Source organism: Girardinichthys multiradiatus, chromosome 12, assembly GCF_021462225.1.
Source record: "Girardinichthys multiradiatus isolate DD_20200921_A chromosome 12, DD_fGirMul_XY1, whole genome shotgun sequence".
NCBI lineage: Eukaryota > Metazoa > Chordata > Actinopteri > Cyprinodontiformes > Goodeidae > Girardinichthys > Girardinichthys multiradiatus.
The window spans coordinates 47,269,657-47,288,598 of record NC_061805.1 but is presented as its reverse complement, the minus strand read 5'-3'; the positions used below and the strand labels follow the sequence as shown (position 1 = coordinate 47,288,598).

Genomic DNA, 18,942 nt, shown 5'->3' with positions numbered 1-18,942 from the left:
GGTAGTGAACTCCATGAATGCATTTCTGCCCCGGTAACCGAGCCGTTCCTCTGCTTGGCTTTTATTGGCCTCTGAGTTGTCGAATCAGAATAATCAGGGTTGGGCAACCTACAGTATGTGCCCCACATTGTCCTCCACCCCACCTTCCTCCCCAGTGGGTTTTCAAACACGACGGCAGCTCTATTCGCAGCCTGCGGTTCATGTATTAATGAGCACAGCTTCACTGTCACATACACTCGCTGTCAAGGATCCAGAGCCCAAAGTACCTGCTGGTTTATTAAGTTTTGAATGACGCAGCCCTGGTTTTGTTATTCCCAAGTTGGGTGAAACGTGAGGGGGTGACGAAGGATACATGTGGTATCAAACTATATAACAAATAAAATTTTTAAGAAGCTCATCTGATACGTGAAATAAGTCTTATGTGTTTCTCATAAAATTAGAATTTTTTTTTTCTAATCTTTCTTTTAGGATTAAATTTAATTCATTGATTTTACAAATTTAAGAGATCTTAAAAATCTTAAAAATAAATCTCGACAGAAAGCAAGGTGTGCGTTCTGTCATTTCCATCGGCCGTGCACATCCTTCTTTAGGGGCTTTCAGCCAGTGCGAATGGTTCTCTTTAAACAGGAAGAGCTGCAGGGTAGAATCTGAAAGGAAGTTCGTTTTAACAAGCTTAAGCACAGCTCAATATAAACACAGAGGGAATATTTATTGCACGATGCTACTTATACCTCTAAAAACACACGAAAGCAACCTCTGTACGATCCAGTGTTTTAGTTGCTGTCTATTAGGAATGCACTTTGTCAGTTATTCTTCTGCTTCTGATTGTTGAATCAGTGGCGAGATTTGATCTGCAGCGGTATCTATCAAGCAAGGGTATAAAAGTCAAAGAGACATTCTTTAAGTCCATTGATGTCTTGAAACATCTGGTACACAAAGGTATGTCTAAGGCTTTAGCTAACATTTCGTAGACTCCCAATTTGCAGCGATTACCCCTGCAAGAATTTTAGAGGATGTCTTTTCCAGATTTGCAAATCTAAAGTGAAACATGGAAAATTGCTTAATCTCTGCTGGACCACAAATACAGTCGCACCTACGTTTGGCTGATTCATTTCTAAAATTAAGTCTTTTTAGTAAACCAGGAGGTTGACGCTATAAAAAGCTTAAGGTACCAAAATGCATTGAATCCCTGCTGTTTTTTTTTTAAAATAATAGTGAGTAAACTGCACAGAATCCTGAGCTCCAATGACAATTGTTTTTATGTAGATGGAAATAAGCTCAGTAAACCTTTTCACACATTTAGAGGCGGTCAGTAAAAACAGGCTGGACACGAGCATCTGGTGGTTCTTGGAAACCATCATCTGTTGTTGCCAAAAGGCAAAAAATTAGATTCTCACACTAAAACAGAGAAGGTTGTGGATATTAATAACAGTAGACAAGATCAACGTCAGAGTCGAAGCCACCCCTCGTCCTCGGAGAACAAACGCTGCATCATTTCAGAGTGCCACTCAGAGCTTCTGTCTCCGGCTGTCATGATTTACACGAAAGCCTGTAGGCTTTTATAACCCTGCCCCAGTGCTCCAGACAGCTCTTTGTATTTTTTACACCAGCAGAACGCAGCTTTTCACCAAGCTTTTGTGATGCAAACATGAAGCTGCCTCAGGCAACACATGAACCCAACTTCATCCTAAACTGCGCATGTCATTCTCCTTGCCTTTGTTCAACAGTGACAGGGTGGAAGATCGGAGAAATAAGTATAATGTTGCTCTTAGCAAACGTTTTCAAACACTCTGCGTCCAAGCAGCCAAACATTCTTGTGTTATTTTAAAGTGGCCTTGATTAAACGTTCTCGAGGCATCTGAAGGTCTTTGCCACGTTCACAGCCCAGTCCTTGGTTACTGACCATTATGTGTTCAAAAAAATAAGCAGAGTGGACAGCTGGAGAGCAAAACAAGCATTTTCAGACCTTAAAAATAATTTCTCCATCAGCTGAAAAGAAGCTGAGAGTCACACAAGAATATAACATGGGACCTAAGAAGTCCATCATCCTTCATGAGCATTTAGCTGATGCTAAAATACTATTTTGTATCTGAAACTGGCAAAAAAAAAAATTTTTTTATATGTTTTTAAGTTGTCTGTGATATAGGTATCTTTCATAAACTTATGAGCATGGTCCAAAGACAAACTTTGAGGTATTCAGAAGAACATTTCTCATGAGAACTTTGAAGATGACAACAATTTCTGGTTTGTTAGAAACAAAACTTTGCTTTTTTTACGTGCTTTGAAGATAAATAGTCTAGTTACAGTTATGGTTGATGATGTAAACTTTCCAGGTCTACAGGTCTCTTCTAAGGAGTCTGTTAACATATATATGTGTGATAAAATGTCACCTTTTTATGTTAACATGGCAGGAAAGAGAAGTTTTTCTGTGGTCGCCCCTTTGTGTTTTTTAAATGGTTTAATCCTGACAAACCTACTTAATTTTACACCTAGAAGAGAACTGAGCAGTACTTTCAATCAGTACTCTCAATGTGCATTCATTTTTATTTATTTCGTAGTTAAATGAACTGTATAAAATGGCTGCTTTTATTGGCCAACTGAGGGTCAATTCAAGTGGATAAATCATGGAAATCTCACTACTGGACATTTTTTTCTTCCAGGTTCCCAAAGCTGGGGAGAATTTCATCCGTCTGTGTAAAAAAGGCTACTATGATGAGACCATCTTCCACAGGTCCATCCGGAATTTTATGGTGAGGACCGTCACAGACGAAGGGAAGACATGGGAAGAACCCATGAAACCGTTTTTCACACAATTCATCCGAATTTTTTGTTTTTTTTATTTCAAAGCATATTTTAATGATTTCTATTTAGGACTGCACGAATTGAGGGAAATTATTACCTGTGATACTTTAGCTGATTGTCATTTTCAGGACACCTTTTCTTTCTTTATCAATAAGTATTGTGACAACCACTCTTCATAATTTTTAGCATCACAGCCACAAAAGAAACACACCAAGTGTGGCCATTAAGGGAAGTAACTTTTCTCTGCACTACCTTAGCGAAAAACTTCTCATTTCTTCTTGTCCCATGGCCAATCAGTGAACAACAGCATGTTCACATCACATGTAGTCCCAACTCAGCCCCGATCGTACCTGCTACTGAGTAGGTCTCTAAAATCTGAGGTCTTCTGTCCGACAGCTGCAGCTTAGCCCACACTGGGTCATCGACAGGACAATGATCCCAATCAAAGCTGCTAATCTACAACAAAATGGCTAAAAATAAAAATATTCAATGGCCTAGTCAAAGTCAAAACCTCAACCTGACTAATGCAAAGGCCTCTAAATCTTCAAGAAATAAGGTAATTTCGTACAGAAGAAAGTTTCAGGCCTGGTTTTCCCCGCATGTATTATGGAGATTGATAAAGTCAGGTTATTGCAGTTAAAAGTAGCTGTACAAACCGTTGGACCATGGGGTATACTTTTCATCACACTGCTACTGCGATTTGATTTGGGCTTTATTAAATAACGACAACGTATTTGTTTTAGTTCATTTAGGCTCAGTTCAGTTCTAAACTTTAAAAACAGACCAGAATTCATCTTTCTAATGTTTGGATTTATCTCCACTCCAAATTGATCGTCTTTGACCTGAAACAGAAAGGTTTTCACCATCATTCAGCCTTTGATTTTTGTGTCTTATTGATTAGCATTGCTTTTTATTTTGCACTCATTCTTCATCTGAAGCTTCTCAACTCAGACCCAGAATCTAAAATGGATTTCTCTGATTAGCTGTTCAAAGCTGCCGCCTCCATAATTTGTATGGCTCTCAAGTGGACATCTGGTCTTCAGAGAACCATTGCCTTTTTCTTTGTGCGCCGCGGTTTTTACTCATAACGCCATTTGTTTATTCATGAGTCCAGAGGCCAGACAGACAAATGTTTTCAAAGCATCTTATTCTGGCGGACTGAAACCTGGTTCTTTACTGTACAACAACAGTACATGGAGATTTTTAAGTGTACTAAGCTGTTTCTTTTGGGGTATTTGACAGTTTTTAGTTCAAAATTGTAAGACCAAAGCGCACGAGGAGCCTCAAACATGAAGTCATATTTTCAAAGCTGCTTCCGTTGTTAAAAAATATCTGATGATCTTGAACATTTAAGTGTAACGAAAAAGCAGAAGCCGAATAAATTTGTAAGGGAGAAAATAGCTTTTCCTTGCATTGTCTGCCCCCCACCCACAACCACCTCACCTGGTTCTTTTCAATGTGGAGTAGCAGCGGCTCTACTCCGAGCTTCCCCCAGATGACAAAGCACTGACACACGAGAAGCTAAAATTTCCTCCAACTGTATGGGGCATAGAGTAACACAGTACAGCCCTTCCCTGACCTGTTGCTGCACACTGCTGATCACCTGGCTGAAATTAGAGTGCTATACTTTTCCCTTGTTTGATAAAAACAAATTCAGCTGTTTGCAAAACAGAAAACCACAAACTGTCCATGGTGTAGAAACCATCACTCTTATTAAGGTAAAGGTGTTTACGCTGTGGCCATACGTTTGCTAGGGCAGCTGTCTCAACAGAATTTAGCTTCTGTTTGGCTTTTAAACTTTAGCTTGCGGAAATGTTTAGATGCTGCAGTCCTTAGTTTAAACAGTTTGCAGTATCTATTCCCTGTGTGTTCACGTTGAACCGTGCGTACTGTAGAAATGAACATACTTTCGCTGTTCTTTCTGTTTGACGAGTGCCACCCGTACTGGATCTGGACAACCAGCCAAAACGTCAGAATACCCCCTCCCCAAAGCATCGTGTGCGCTTCTGTCGCGAGACGCCGTCCAGAAACTGCTAGCATAAAGCAGGTGTTAGACAGCTGACTGCAGCCTCTGTCAGAGCAGATTGCCTGAGTAATGAGACAGCTAATATCAGCTTCTTGTAGTGGTTGTTCTATACAGACCAGAATGACAAAAAAGCTATTATCTGTGCAAAAAGCCTTGAAAATTATTGATGCATTCTTTTTGGCGTTTTTTATTACATAATTTTTATTAAGTCGATGAGTCAAAAACAAAATAACTATAAATAAATGTTTATACATAGATTATTATTTAACTGTATTAACCTATTTGTTGTATTTTTGCTCTGTTTGCAATTAAAGCACTTGGATAATGTTATACATTTAGTTAGAAGTTGTATGTAATCACAGCGACATTGTGAAACTAGTAATTTTACTCACAGCATCGTCCTGTTAAAAACTCTTTAAGGTCGGTGCCTAATGGTAAAGTTGCAAACAGCTCCACGCTGTCCTACGGTGCGGTGCGTAGGGTAGAAAGAAACACACAGTTTAACAGTAACTGTTATTGAATGCACTGCATCAAACGTTGCTCCACAGCAGCACATGTGGCCAATAAGTCCTGGTTCTTTCAAACAAAAAGTCTAAAGAAACCCACAGAACTGTAGAAGCTCTCATAGGAAATATGTTCAGTTCACAATGAACAATGGTGGCTTTTCATAGGAAAAGCTTCGCTCTGCTTTTAATGATTACACAGAACATGACTGCAGGTTAGATGGGAAAAAGTACATTTGTGTTAAACGTATTACAGTCCTCTCTTTAGTGCGTATTCTGTAATGGTTTATTAAACCCTAAAAATGAAGTTTTTTGTAGCTAAAGTAAGTTTAATTTTGTCTCAATTATCTAAAAGACCACCTTCTAAATAATGAAACCAATATTGAGTTTCCTTTAGGGTACAATGACGCCGCTATTATCAAAGCTGTTTGATTAGCTTGCGATGCTATGTGCTGCCTGTGCAGTTAACCCTAATAGTTTGTTTTTGTTTCCAGATTCAAGGAGGGGACCCCACTGGTACAGGCACAGGTAAGATGAGCCCTGCTCTCAAACTAAAATTTAGGTTTCTCTTAAATGATTAATCGCTTCTTTTTTGGAGCTTTGCATCAATACTGCCAAGTCAGGACTGTTTCTAAAAATACTGAACATGGGAGTACATGCATTAAAAAAATAACAGATGATGTGAGTAGAAAGGGGCTGAGGGTAGGCCGCAGAACGGGAGCGGGGTGAACAACCAATCATTCATCATGTGGTGTAATTTTCCTGCTATTAAAGAACCTGTTCAAAAGGCAGCTGAGTGTAATGGACTGCTAGACCACATACAGTTTGTTTCCTGCCTTCAGTCTGCAGCGACAAAGTGAGCTTTGTGTCTCTGGACGTCTGAAGGATTTGCTGAACGCATTCACTATGGCAGATTTATGAAGGTGCAGAATTGTTGGGCTGTGGGAAAAATTCTCCTCGTCGCTTGTACTGAACAATGTGTGAACGCAATCCAAAACAACAGAGCTTTAACCAGCTTATTAAATGAGGACTAACAGTCTTCCAACATGCACTGTTGTGGATTTTGGCATGGACCTAGTGTTCCTTTATGAATGTTACTTGTTCTCTTGTTTTCTTAAACTAACGATGACTTCTGTGAACTTTGTGCAGACACACTCTGGCCTAACATGCTTCCTAAAGAAGTCATTTGACTCTGATGACGACACGAATAACAGTGAAGAAAACAAATGACCATGTGTTAGGGCGTTAGGTAATATAATCAGTCTTCCTGTGTAGGTAACAGTCTAGTATCGTTTCCCCCAGAGGACTTCTCTTTGGCAGGCTCCTTTCTTTTTAAAGACTGACCTTACTGTTTCGATCCCACCCAAAGCCGTTGAGTGTTTGATTTATTTGGGGTGTTCTGCCTTTAATTTTGGGCTGCTGCTTGCTTCGTTCTGCTACCAGTTAAAAGATTTTGGTCTCTTTTCCCCCCACATGAGGCTTATGGTGAGGGGAGAAAGAGCCTCCTGCCATGACTCTCTTTGTGCAACCATTAGCATCTGATTTGATGTAGTACTCTACTATAATCTGCCTACTCCATGGAAATTTTGTGACTCCATTAGAGGTCTGCCAACAGGAAGTCGAACAGTTATTTTCATTTTATCAGCCATAAAAGTCCACTGGCCCAAATGGAGACGATGGAAACTTAGTATTATTCTTAAAAAAAGAAATCCAAAATATTAAAGATGCATGAATCAGAAATTTTGTGATCTATTCCTGAGTTTTGCCTTCTGGCATTACGGATGGATGGATGGATGGATGGATGGATGGACGGACGGACGGACGGACGGATGGATGGATGGATCAAAATCCTTCTTGCTGCCTATCACTGGCCCATATCGGGGCCTAAAAATCCTTAAAATCAAATGCATCTTAAAATGTATTTTATATAGAAAGAGACAGACATTCATTCATTTATACATACCTATGTACATCTATGTACAAACAGGCGTTGAAAGTTGTATTGAATATTTAAGACCAAAGTCATTTGAAACACTGACATTTTATAAAGTGGAATAAAATATCGCAAATATATTTTTATAGCAGGGAACATTTTTTGTCCTAACGGTTTAAGGGTTTATGTCCTTACGGGGAACAAATGCATGAGGATTTTAAAGGCCTTCTTAAGGGTTAATGTCAGACGCCTTTAACAGAGCCACGGGAGCCATGCCATCCAATATGTTCATACCAGACGGTCGGATAGAAGGTGGTAGGACGGGTCAAAAGTAGAGCATATAGTTGTAGGATCTTTACAGAGCAAAAACCGTTATGAGCTTAAAGATAGTTCTGTATAACTGGTTAAATGCAACTTTTAGAAGGCAATAGATTTGTGGAAACATGTACATTTCTATCAAAACTCTAAAGAAAGGTTCAAAAAGCCTGAAGATGGTCTTTGTGTATGTCATTACACACAGATTTGGGGCATGATTTGAGAGATAGACCCCTTCCAGTTGAATCTACTTCAACCATTTAAGGGTCCAGAAAAACACCAATCCTGAGTATTTACTGATCTTACGTACGGACTTTATGCTGACTTATGATGACAAACCAATATGAGCTAAACATCTTTTAGACAAAGAGTGTGGTGACTCATCCATCCAAAAACACGAGAGAAATCTGAGCTTATATTCAGCCTTTTCCTGTAATTTTCCTGACATTTTATTTTTTTTTACTTTTGACAGCAGTCTTATCTTTCAACTGACACAATAAACATCTTTTACTGCTGCATTTATAAAGATTTTGAAGAATGCAAAGGCATTTCTATTTGTCTAACACCATTAATACACAGCATAATTCAAAAACTGTAAAGTAAAATCAAGATAGTGATTAAAAAGGCTATTATTAGAAGAATGGTGGCACAATTTAAGTTTGGTATTGAAAGAAACACTAAAATGCAAATAAAAAATAAATAGCCAGGACATTAAAGTAATCTTTGACTTTTTATGGAAAAGTTGTAGTGAACAGTAATGTTTTCAGTCATGATTTAAAGGAGCCAACACTTTCTGCACATGTCAGGTTTTTATTCAGTTGGTTCCAGATCTTAGGAGAAATGTTGCCTTCCTTTGTTTACCTTTGGTTCTGGGAACATGAAGTCTTAAGGCCTGGGGGGTCTACATGGTTCATATCTGCTGTGCAACACTGACATGTATTTAAGGCCAAAAAATGAAAGGATTATCTTTTTACAGGAAATTATTTTTTCTACCTACGATTTGAAACTGACAGTAAGCTGTTTTAATAATGGACTTTGTGGTTGGTAAAATTAAAGTCCGAGTCCAACAACAACAGCTAGGTGCTCTGTGACCTTTAGCCTTATCAAGGATAGTTCAGTTCTGATGTCTAAAATAGCGTTTTTGGAACCAAAACCAATAACTTCTGTCTTTTCTCGTTAAGTTTGAGGAAGTTCCATTCATGGATATTTTGGACAGTGATTCAGTGGTCATAAGCGGACACTAAAATATAAAGTTCTATGTCATCAACATACATGTAGTAGGAGAACCTGTATCGTGTATCTGAGATAGGGAAGGTATAAAGATATAGATTAAAAATGGCCCCAGAATGTGATCTTTCAGTCAGATCTATAGTTTCCAAATGATATAAAGTAGTCCACATACCAGATAATCCTACCCTCTTTTCCAGTCTATCACACAGAATTAATGTGTATAGAGGAGATCTATAAAATTCTGTTCACACACGCAGACTGCTGCTTGCTTATGCAAAACCTTTCAGTTTGCAGGTAACAAAATATAATCTGGACAGATATATCATTTCCCTGGGCTCCTGTTGTCTATCAAAATTCAGCACACAAATCATTCTGAAGTGATCCTATTAAAGTGATGTTTTCATGGAGCTCTGTGAATGCAGCTAGTAAGTGTTTAGATCAGCGAACAGTAGTCCATAATTAACTGGAAGGAAAAGAATACACTGGTTTTTCCAAAAAATCTTCGTGTGCAAGTTTGGTGTGTATTTGTTCTGAGCCACTCCTTATTCTGATGCCCCAAAATAAATTCCTGTGCAACAAATTGCCTACAGAAGTCAACAGATTAGTAAATGGAGTCCACCTGTATGAATACTTTAGGAAGGCACTGACAGTGACTCTTTGAGTCTTCTTCACAACAATCGGATAACATACCTACACATAAACCAATGCTGTGGTCTTTAGGGGAATTATTGGTGCGGAAATCTGGGAAACCATCTGAAACTGTTCACACCCTTAAAGTGAACCCTTCTTTTTGTTGCATAAATTAGAGGGAAACGTATTCAGCAAACCGCTTACTTTAGCATCAGCTCTCTCCCAAGGCGCAGAAGAGCCTCATTCATCTAAAACCCCCCAGGACCAGATGCTTTGAAGAAACAGACGAGTTTTTAACTGAATTGTAAATAAAACCCATGACGCATCGTCCAAGTTTAGAACAAGAAGCATCAGCTCATATGCTTTCATGTTAATCAGCAGAGATGTCTCATGGCATTCTCAGTCTGTGGGATGACCGTACTTATTTGGGGCGAGTAATTAAAGGGAGATTATGTCTGATGGACTGTTTAACACTTTATATTTTATTTCCTCTTCTGCTCCTTTATTTTATGACTCTGTCAGAGTCAGTTAAAATGTCAGTTCGTTGATAAATTATGCAGGAATGTCACCAGGAAAGCCTGTTGGCTGCAGAAGTCTCCCTGTATTTGTTTGTGTGTTTATTCTGGTGCAAATATTAACATAGAGTATATGGATATTGTAGCTATATAATCACATGTAGGCTGATTGCATATACACCAGCTGGCAGGTCCACACCTCAGGGAAACAGATCCTCTGTCCCTGTCGGGATCCAGTAATCTCCTACAGTGTGTATTCCTGTAAACTCATCATGACTATCTTAATAATGAAGTCAGTCTGGATAATGATTTACAGCTGAAGGCTCTCAACAGGAGTCTGTGTGCAGAAGTAAACACAGCTTTTATTTCTTAATAATAGGACATCATGCTATTGCAGGGCAGGAAATTTAAACGGCTCGATTTTTCCACTTTTTTATGTTTAGCACCTTAGTCACCAAAATCATGGTGACTAAGGTGCAGACCCTTCTAGGTATGAAGATTCATGTTTAAATCATCATTATGCTCAATTTTCAGGTCAATTTCTCTATTTTCAGGTCAGCTTCAACCCATATTGTGATCCATTTTATTCCAACCTGCTTGCATTTTGTACGAGTAAACAAGCCAGTTTTGTACCCATGTATTTCATGAGCATTTTAGTTTCTTTCTCCTGTCTGTTAATTGTGTGAATCAATAGCAATAAAAATCTTCAAATCCCACATATATCATAGGTTAGTTGTAAACTATTTTCTGTAGATATCTTACAAGCTTTTTTCATTAATTGTAATATTGAACCCTGTTTGTGCCTGTCAACTCCTATGAAACCTGACACGTTACGACCCCCTGATCAAACCCAGATGACTACCAGTGACCTCCTGCTGATGGATTGCTTTTATTGAACTTACAACCAGACTAGAAGTAGAACAAAGGACAAAATAAATTACTTGTTTTCTACACTAATTTCCAGATTTGGATAATTTTGGAAAATATTTGTTTTCCAGTCTTTTTTCCCATTTTCTAAATGTTTTGTATCTCCCCCATCCGTTCCTACTTGTGTCCTTACATTCCTCCTTTGTTTCCTCCCTTGTGATCATCCTTTTTTTCTTTCCTCGAGTCCTTAATAGTTGTCCGTCTTTAAAGCCTCTCTGCTGTAGAAATATTTGCCATCTACACTCATACTAAACTTTGATACTATATATTTTAAAATTACCTTGCAAAACACAGAACTGTAAATTTTGGTCTGGAAAAGTTTGTCCATAAAAATGGTTCCTAAGTTTTCAAAGCAGGCAATGCATCTATGCTTGCCTGTGCATATTACTACTTATTCTACAGGGGTTGGACAATGAAACTGAAACACCTGTCATTTTAGTGTGGGAGGTTTCATGGCTAAATTGGACCAGCCTGGTAGCCAGTATTCATTGATTGCACATTGCACCAGTAAGAGCAGAGTGTGAAGGTTCAATTAGCAGCGTAAGAGCACAGTTTTGCTCAAAATATTGAAATGCACACAACATTATGGGTGACATACCAGAGTTCAAAAGAGGACAAATTGTTGGTGCATGTCTTGCTGGCGCATCTGTGACCAAGACAGCAAGTCTTTGTGATGTATCAAGAGCCACGGTATCCAGGGTAATGTCAGCATACCACCAAGAAGGACGAACCACATCCAACAGGATTAACTGTGGACTCAAGAGGAAGCTGTCTGAAAGGGATGTTCGGGTGCTAACCCGGTTTGTATCCAAAAAACACAAAACCACAGCTGCCCAAATCACAGCAGAATTAAATGTGCACCTCAACTCTCCTTTTTCCACCAGAACTGTCCGTCAAGAGCTCCACAGGGTCAATATACACGGCCGGGCTGCTATAGCCAAACCTTTGGTCACTCATGCCAATGCCAAACGTTGGTTTCAATGGTGCAAGGAGCGCAAATCTTGGGCTGTGGACAATGTGAAACATGTATTGTTCTCTGATGAGTCCACCTTTACTGTTTTCCCCACATCCGGGAGAGTTACGGTGTGGAGAAGCCCCAAAGAAGCGTACCACCCAGACTGTTACATGCCCAGAGTGAAGCATGGGGGTGGATCAGTGATGGTTTGGGCTGCCATATCATGGCATTCCCTTGGCCCAATACTTGTGCTAGATGGGCGCGTCACTGCCAAGGACTACCGAACCATTCTTGAGGACCATGTGCATCCAATGGTTCAAACATAGTATCCTGAAGGCGGTGCCGTGTATCAGGATGACAATGCACCAATACACACAGCAAGACTGGTGAAAGATTGGTTTGATGAACATGAAAGTGAAGTTGAACATCTCCCATGGCCTGCACAGTCACCAGATCTAAATATTATTGAGCCACTTTGGGGTGTTTTGGAGGAGCGAGTCAGGAAACGTTTTCCTCCACCAGTACCACGTAGTGACCTGGCCACTATCCTGCAAGAAGAATGGTTTAAAATCCCTCTGACCACTGTGCAGGACTTGTATATGTCATTCCCAAGACGAATTGATGCTGTATTGACTGCAAAAGGAGGCCCTACACCATACTAATAAATTATTGGGGTCTAAAACCAGGTGTTTCAGTTTCATTGTCCAACCCCTGTAAGTGCTGTATGTCTAAACCAGGGTGCTAAACTCCAGTCATAGAGAGCTACTATCCTGCAACTTTTAGATGCATTCCCTGCTCCAACACACCTGGATCACCTGGCAGTATTCTCTCATCTGCATTCAGTCATTTAACTCAGCAGAGGCCTGGGAACGCGCTGGAGAAGGGATGCATCTAAAAGCTGCAGGATTGTAGCAAAATATGTCGATGATGCCACTCGTCTTAATTTAGTTATTCCAAACCAATTAATGAAAACACATTTCATCTTAATTTTCTGTGAGGTAAAGTTTAGCACTTTGAATCTGACTGCTGGATCAGATCACATCTGAAGCAGCAACTCATCAGACCAAACCTTGCTCATAAACTGTTTAACAGACATGTTGATGCAGCTACAGAGCTTGTTCTTCTATGCACTGTTACGGCTAAAGAAGAAGGGTTCTTCACTCGTCTTTTAATGAAACAAGCAGCAGCAGCAAAGCTTTCCAGATGGAGATCGTGTATCTGTGTGGATCCTTGTCCCACATAAGATTCAGAAAGCTCCGGATAGCAGAGCATAAACCCATTTACCTTCAGGTGAATCAGAGGCTCTGGGCAGCAAGTGCAAATTAAAACCCGCTTTTGTAATATCAGGTGAACACTCCTTCCCAGTGGGTTCATGGGATGGTGGCTTGGCGGCTTTAATTTCTCCCAGCAAACAAAGCTGATGATCTAGTTTAGATGAAATCAGAACCCTGAAAGCTGGACAGGAAAACCCATCTCATCGTCACTGATCTTGCCTGTTTTTCCAGCTATAACGGCTTGGGATGTGCTGTGAATAAATATCGAAGCTTTACCTACAGAAAGGTCTTCAATTGAAAAAAAAAATCACATCTCTGCTTGACTTTTTGTAATTGAAATGTTAAAAACCACACAGCGTCTTTCAACCAAACGTTGTGCTGAAATGGGACACAGTGCAAAAATGTTCTCAAGCTCTGATTTATTTCCAGATCTCATCTCATATTTTTGCGCTTTGTTTTCTCCCATCTTGTCCCTCCTTCCCTGATCCATCCGGCACATTCCCAGGTGGCGAGTCCTTCTGGGGAAAACCATTCAAGGATGAGTTTCGGCCCAACTTGTCTCACACCGGCCGGGGAATTCTCAGCATGGCTAACTCTGGTCCCAACACCAACAAATCTCAGTTGTAAGAAATGTATTTCTAAAAACATATTTAGCTAAACATTAAATGTTTTAAAACTCCACAGGTAGAGGGTAGAAGACCAAGTGGTTCAAGATAAACCATTTTTATGTTTAGGGGCTAAGGCTGAGATAAAACTGCTGTTTGTCAAGTTGTTTATTCAGAAATGATGTTGAGCTTTTGTTTATAAGATGTAAAAATTATTTGCTAAAATTTAGGGCTACGTTTTGATGGATCTTCTACAAATGAAGGTTTTTTGCTTTAAATACATTTATTAAAACACTTTTTTATTAACATGAATAAACAAAAACCCAGCGCGAGAGAGAACACAACACAGAAGGGGCAGTAAATATTCAGAAACTGACTTCTTACCAAGCTTATACCTATCTGGCATAGTTAAGACATTTAATGAAATTTGAAGATTATCCAGAGAAATCAACAACTGTGTCACAGTCTGCACTAAACTAACATTTTAGTTCTGTTTTATCTTTTTTGTTTTTTTTCTCAGCTTTATCACGTTTCGGTCATGCATTTACCTGGACAGGAAGCACACGGTGTTTGGAAGGTAAGCCTTCTATTTTATACCTATGAACGGTGTTTCTTTCTGTCTGTCTACAGCTGTGTGTGTCAGTCTGGTGCAAATATGTCTTTCCTTTTTCTGTCTTTTCTTCTGGTTCTTATTACTCCTCAGTACATATTTGATTCCTTTCCATAAACAGAGGATCAGACAATCTGTAATGTAATTTCTTTCACTCTACTCCATGTCTAAATAGATAAAATCTTAGCAGATGCACGCCTCTCTTCTGAGGAAGCCTTAAGTTGACTTGCGTCTAAAAATATTCATGTTGCCCTGAAGTAATTCGTTTTTCACACAATGGCTTCCCGTCTAAATCCTTTGCTTGAACTCTGCATGTGACTTTTTTTAAACAATTGTTTTGGTTTATTTGAAACAATCTGCAGAGGCATGTCAAAGTAAGATCTGTGTGACATTACAGTGTGAGGATCTGGTAAAACAAATATTCCAGCTTTGATCTGTTATGGATTTTCTTTTTAAAAGAATTTCCATAAAACATTAATTGTTGAACGATTAGATTTTTCACTAAGTAGATTTCTTGTTTATGTAGTTCTATGTTTTTGTCAGTTTTGCAATAATTTTTACTCTGAGTCGACAGTTTGGAACAATCTTTAAACACTTTCCCCCAAAATATATCAAATTTTTTTGACGTGGGATTCTGTGTAGTGTTTATGAGCGGTACGTTTCTTATTTGTTTAGATACTCATTGTTCATAATCACTCCACAAAATCCCACCATAAAAACTGGACTTATTTAAAAAACTTGAGAAATATTTTTGACTGCAGAGTTGAGCTCCAGTCCCATTTCGCTCTTCTCTCTGGTTAAAACATCGTTCTTTCTATAAAAACTGAGGTCGTTTGTTGAGTTATCTACGTCAGGTAGTATGTTGACTACACATAACTACTTCACAGAACCCTGCTTCCAGAAATATGAAATAAAGCTGAATGGTATGAGGTCCGAGGCCACTGTCCAGCAATTAGGCAAATCCTTTGTGGTTAATTAGAATCGGGAAGTGAAGGAGCTTGTTTGATCGTCCTGATATGTGGAAGAAGGCGAAGTTTAGCCTCTCAGTTGTCCTCTGCTATTTATGAGTGTGATGTGTGTCTGTTTTCTTTTCACTACACTCACAGTAACAGGAGGCTCCCACAGGAGCACCTGGATAAAGAGTTTCTAGCAAAAGGAGCAAACTGAGAGCTTTTGGTAAAAGTGCTCTGCACCTGGGGACTCACTTTGAGGCGGCCTCTCGGCCCCTCAGCCTTTTACACACTCCCAGATTACCTCGCCTGCTTTTTACACCCTGACGCTGCCGTCCAGATATTGACTCTGCTTGTTTTTTTTTTTTTATCTGACGCTCATGCCTGCTGTTGTCACAAGAAATCCACACAAATTCCTTAATTAGTGAATTATTCATTGCAGTTCATGAAAACTGAAACCTAACAGAGCATGAAATGTTTGCACAAGCTGCACACTATTCTTTTTTCTTTCCAATGCATTCATTCTTTTTCTGCTGTGCTGGTCAGAGGTTTACATACACCCATCATGAACATGAGTATTGTGTTAATTTGGGACTTTCAGTAATTTATTTCAACTGTTCTCTCTCCAGGATGGACAGGTTTACAACAAATTCAATGATTTTTAAAAACAGGCCCTGGGTGCACAAGTTCTCTCTAATCTATGCAGAGTCAAAATGATATACACAGGCTCAAATATATACATACACCATCAGTAAGAATTGAATTTATTTGGTGGTAGCACAACGGAGCGCAGCATTAGCATTTTACGACCACCGTCAAGTATCAACACCGAGGATAACAACACAAGAAAGCCAAGAGTTTACTTCCAAAATACAAAATACAGCAAAACAAAACAACAAATGGCGCAGAATATGAACAGCAAAAGAAACGGTATACTTGAAAATTGTTTACCAATTTAAAAAACATTTTACATAAAATTGCTCATTAATATTCTTCTTACAGGGACATTCTTAGCTCTCAACAACTGGGTCTTTGCATTTAAATTTATGTACAATTTTGTAATCATTTTTTTATTTTTATTTATTTTTTTATTTAAACCTAACATTTAGTTAAATATCTCTTCGACAAAATCATTCTTGTAGTTATCAACAAGTTTCTGGAACAATTCTGGCTAAACAAAACTAAACATCCAAACCATTTTACTTTCCTTTGAAAGCAACAGTTTGGGTCAGATGATGGAAACTTGGACAACACATAGTTAAGTAAACTTCTGACCAGAATTGTAGAAATGTGACAATAAATATGGATTCTTGGTATAAAGACTATCCTTTACCTGAACCTCCTCCTCCCCGTTGTCCTGAGAAGACGTGTACGACATCACCGGCTGCTGACGCACCACTCGGGGAAGTAAAAATTAAATTGCCTCACCCTGCATCAGTGTTGGATCAACGTCAGATTTGACTCGAGTTTAGCTCTGTTAGTGTACACTGATAACCTCACAGGGATTTGAGCCTCTTTCTGACACCAGAGTCCCTTTGGCGAGCGCTGGTTGGGATTTGACATGTTGACAGTGAAATTCAATTCAATTCAATTCAATTCAAAAATACTTTATTAATCTCAAAGGGAAATTAAATGCTGTTATAGCTCATATTATGAAGGTTTCCTCAAAGAGCCGTTGTAGATGCTGATGGCTGTGGGCAGGAAGGATCTCCTGTAGCGCTCTGTCTTACAGCAGATCTGAAGAAGCCTCTGACTGAAGACACTCTGTTGTTGTAGGACAGTCTCATGAAGAGGATGCTCAGGGTTCTCCATAATGTTCTTCATTTTATGAAGAATCCGTCTTTCCACAATGATCTCCAGAGGTTCCAGAGGAGTCCCCAGAACAGAGCCAGCCTTTTTTATCAGCTTGTTGAACTTTTTTAAGTCCCTGGCTCTGATGCTGCTTCCCCAGCAGATGATGGCAGAAGAGATCACACTTTCCACAACAGACTTATAGAAGATATGCAGCATCTTGCTGCAAACTCCAAAGGACCTAAGCTTCCTCAAGAAGTACAGTCTGCTCTGTCCCTTCTTGTAGATGGCTTCACAGTTGCATCTCCACTCTAGTCTGTTGTCCAGGTGAACACCGAGGTATTTATACTCCTCCACCACCTCCACTTCTTCTCCCATGATAGAAATAGTTATTGACTTATTCCTGTTTCTCTTAAAATCTACAATCATCTCCTTTGTTTTAGTCACGTTCAAAATGAGATGATTGTTTCCACACCATGCCACAAAGCGGTCCACCTCCTTCCTGTACTCAGCTTCTTGTCCATCTCTGATCCACCCCATGACTGCAGAATCATCCGAGTATTTCTGCAGATGACAGGAGTCTGTCTTGTCCTGGAAGTCTGAGGTGTACAGAGTGAAAAGGAATGGTGAGAGTACAGTCCCCTGTGGTGCTCCTGTGCTGTTGACTACCTGGTTAGACTCACAACCCTTCAGTCTCACAAACTGTGATCTGTTTGTCAGGTAGTCTTTGATCCAGGAGATTGTTGAGGCCTCCACCTGAGTCTTCTGGAGTTCCTGACAAAGCAAATCAGGTTGGATTGTATTAAATGCACTGGAGAAATCAAAGAACATGATCCTCACAGTGCTGCTGGCTTTGTCCAGATGACAGTGGCTTTGTTGAAGCAGGTGTTTGATGGCATCTTCAACTCCAACTCCACAGCGATAACCAAACTGAAGGGGGTCCTGATGGTTTACTGTTTGCTTACTCAGGTGGGCCAACAGGAGTCTCTCTAGGACCTTCATGATGTGGGATATCAGGGCAACAGGTCTATAGTCATTGAGGACTGTTGGGTGAGTTTTCTTTGGTACCAGAACAAGACAGGAGGTCTTCCACAACACCGGAACCTTCTTCTGGGCCAGGCTAAGGTTGTAGAGGTGCTGCAGAATCCCACAGAGCTGCTCTGCACAGGCCTTCAGGACTCTATGGCCGACATTATCTGGACCTGCAGCCTTATTCCGATTCAGTCTCTCCAGTTGCATCTTCACTTGACTTCTTGAGACACACAGGTGGAAGGGGGAAGCAAAGGAAGTATCAGCATCTTCTGATATGGTTGAAGGCAAACATGTAGAAGCAGAAGGGTCTAGGGCTGAGGTGGAAGATAAAAAATGTGAGGTGTTACTGGACAGCTGTGGGTCCTGTGGGTCAAAGGAAGATGGAATGTCTGTTTGGCTGTGAGCAGGAGAGGAGGATGCGAAGCTTGTTTCTGAACTGAACTTATTGAAGAATGTGTTCAGTTCATTGGTCAGACCTGTGCAGACGTCCATTGGTCTGATCCTTCTGCTTGAAGCCCGTGATCTTCTTCATCCCTGTCCACACATCTCTGATATTGTTTTGCTGGAGCTTGCTCTCCAGCTTCTTGTACACCTCCTTGCTGTCTCTTATCTTGACTTTAAGTTGCTTCTGTAAACTCCTCAATAATTCTCTGTCTCCCTCTCTGAAGGCTCTTTTTTTCTTGTTAAGCAGGTTCTTCAGGTCATTGGTGATCCAAGGTTTGTTATTGGGGAAGCATCTCACGGTTCTGGTGGGGATGATGTTATCCACACAGAAGTTTATATAGTCGGTTACACACTCAGTCATGGCATTTATGTCCTCTCCATGTGGCTGGCACAGTGCGTC

General features: G+C 39.9%; 1 protein-coding gene across 1 annotated transcript in view; it reads left to right on the top strand.

The window, feature by feature from the left end:
* The window catches only part of ppil2 (peptidylprolyl isomerase (cyclophilin)-like 2), a 51,693-nt gene that overhangs the window by 30,093 nt on the left and 2,658 nt on the right, over positions 1–18,942 (top strand). Inside the window, exons 13-16 of the mRNA XM_047381914.1 lie at positions 2,661–2,750; positions 5,826–5,859; positions 13,616–13,733; positions 14,236–14,292. Of these exons, the coding sequence (XP_047237870.1) occupies positions 2,661–2,750; positions 5,826–5,859; positions 13,616–13,733; positions 14,236–14,292 (299 nt within the window). The remainder of the gene's footprint in view (positions 1–2,660; positions 2,751–5,825; positions 5,860–13,615; positions 13,734–14,235; positions 14,293–18,942) is intronic.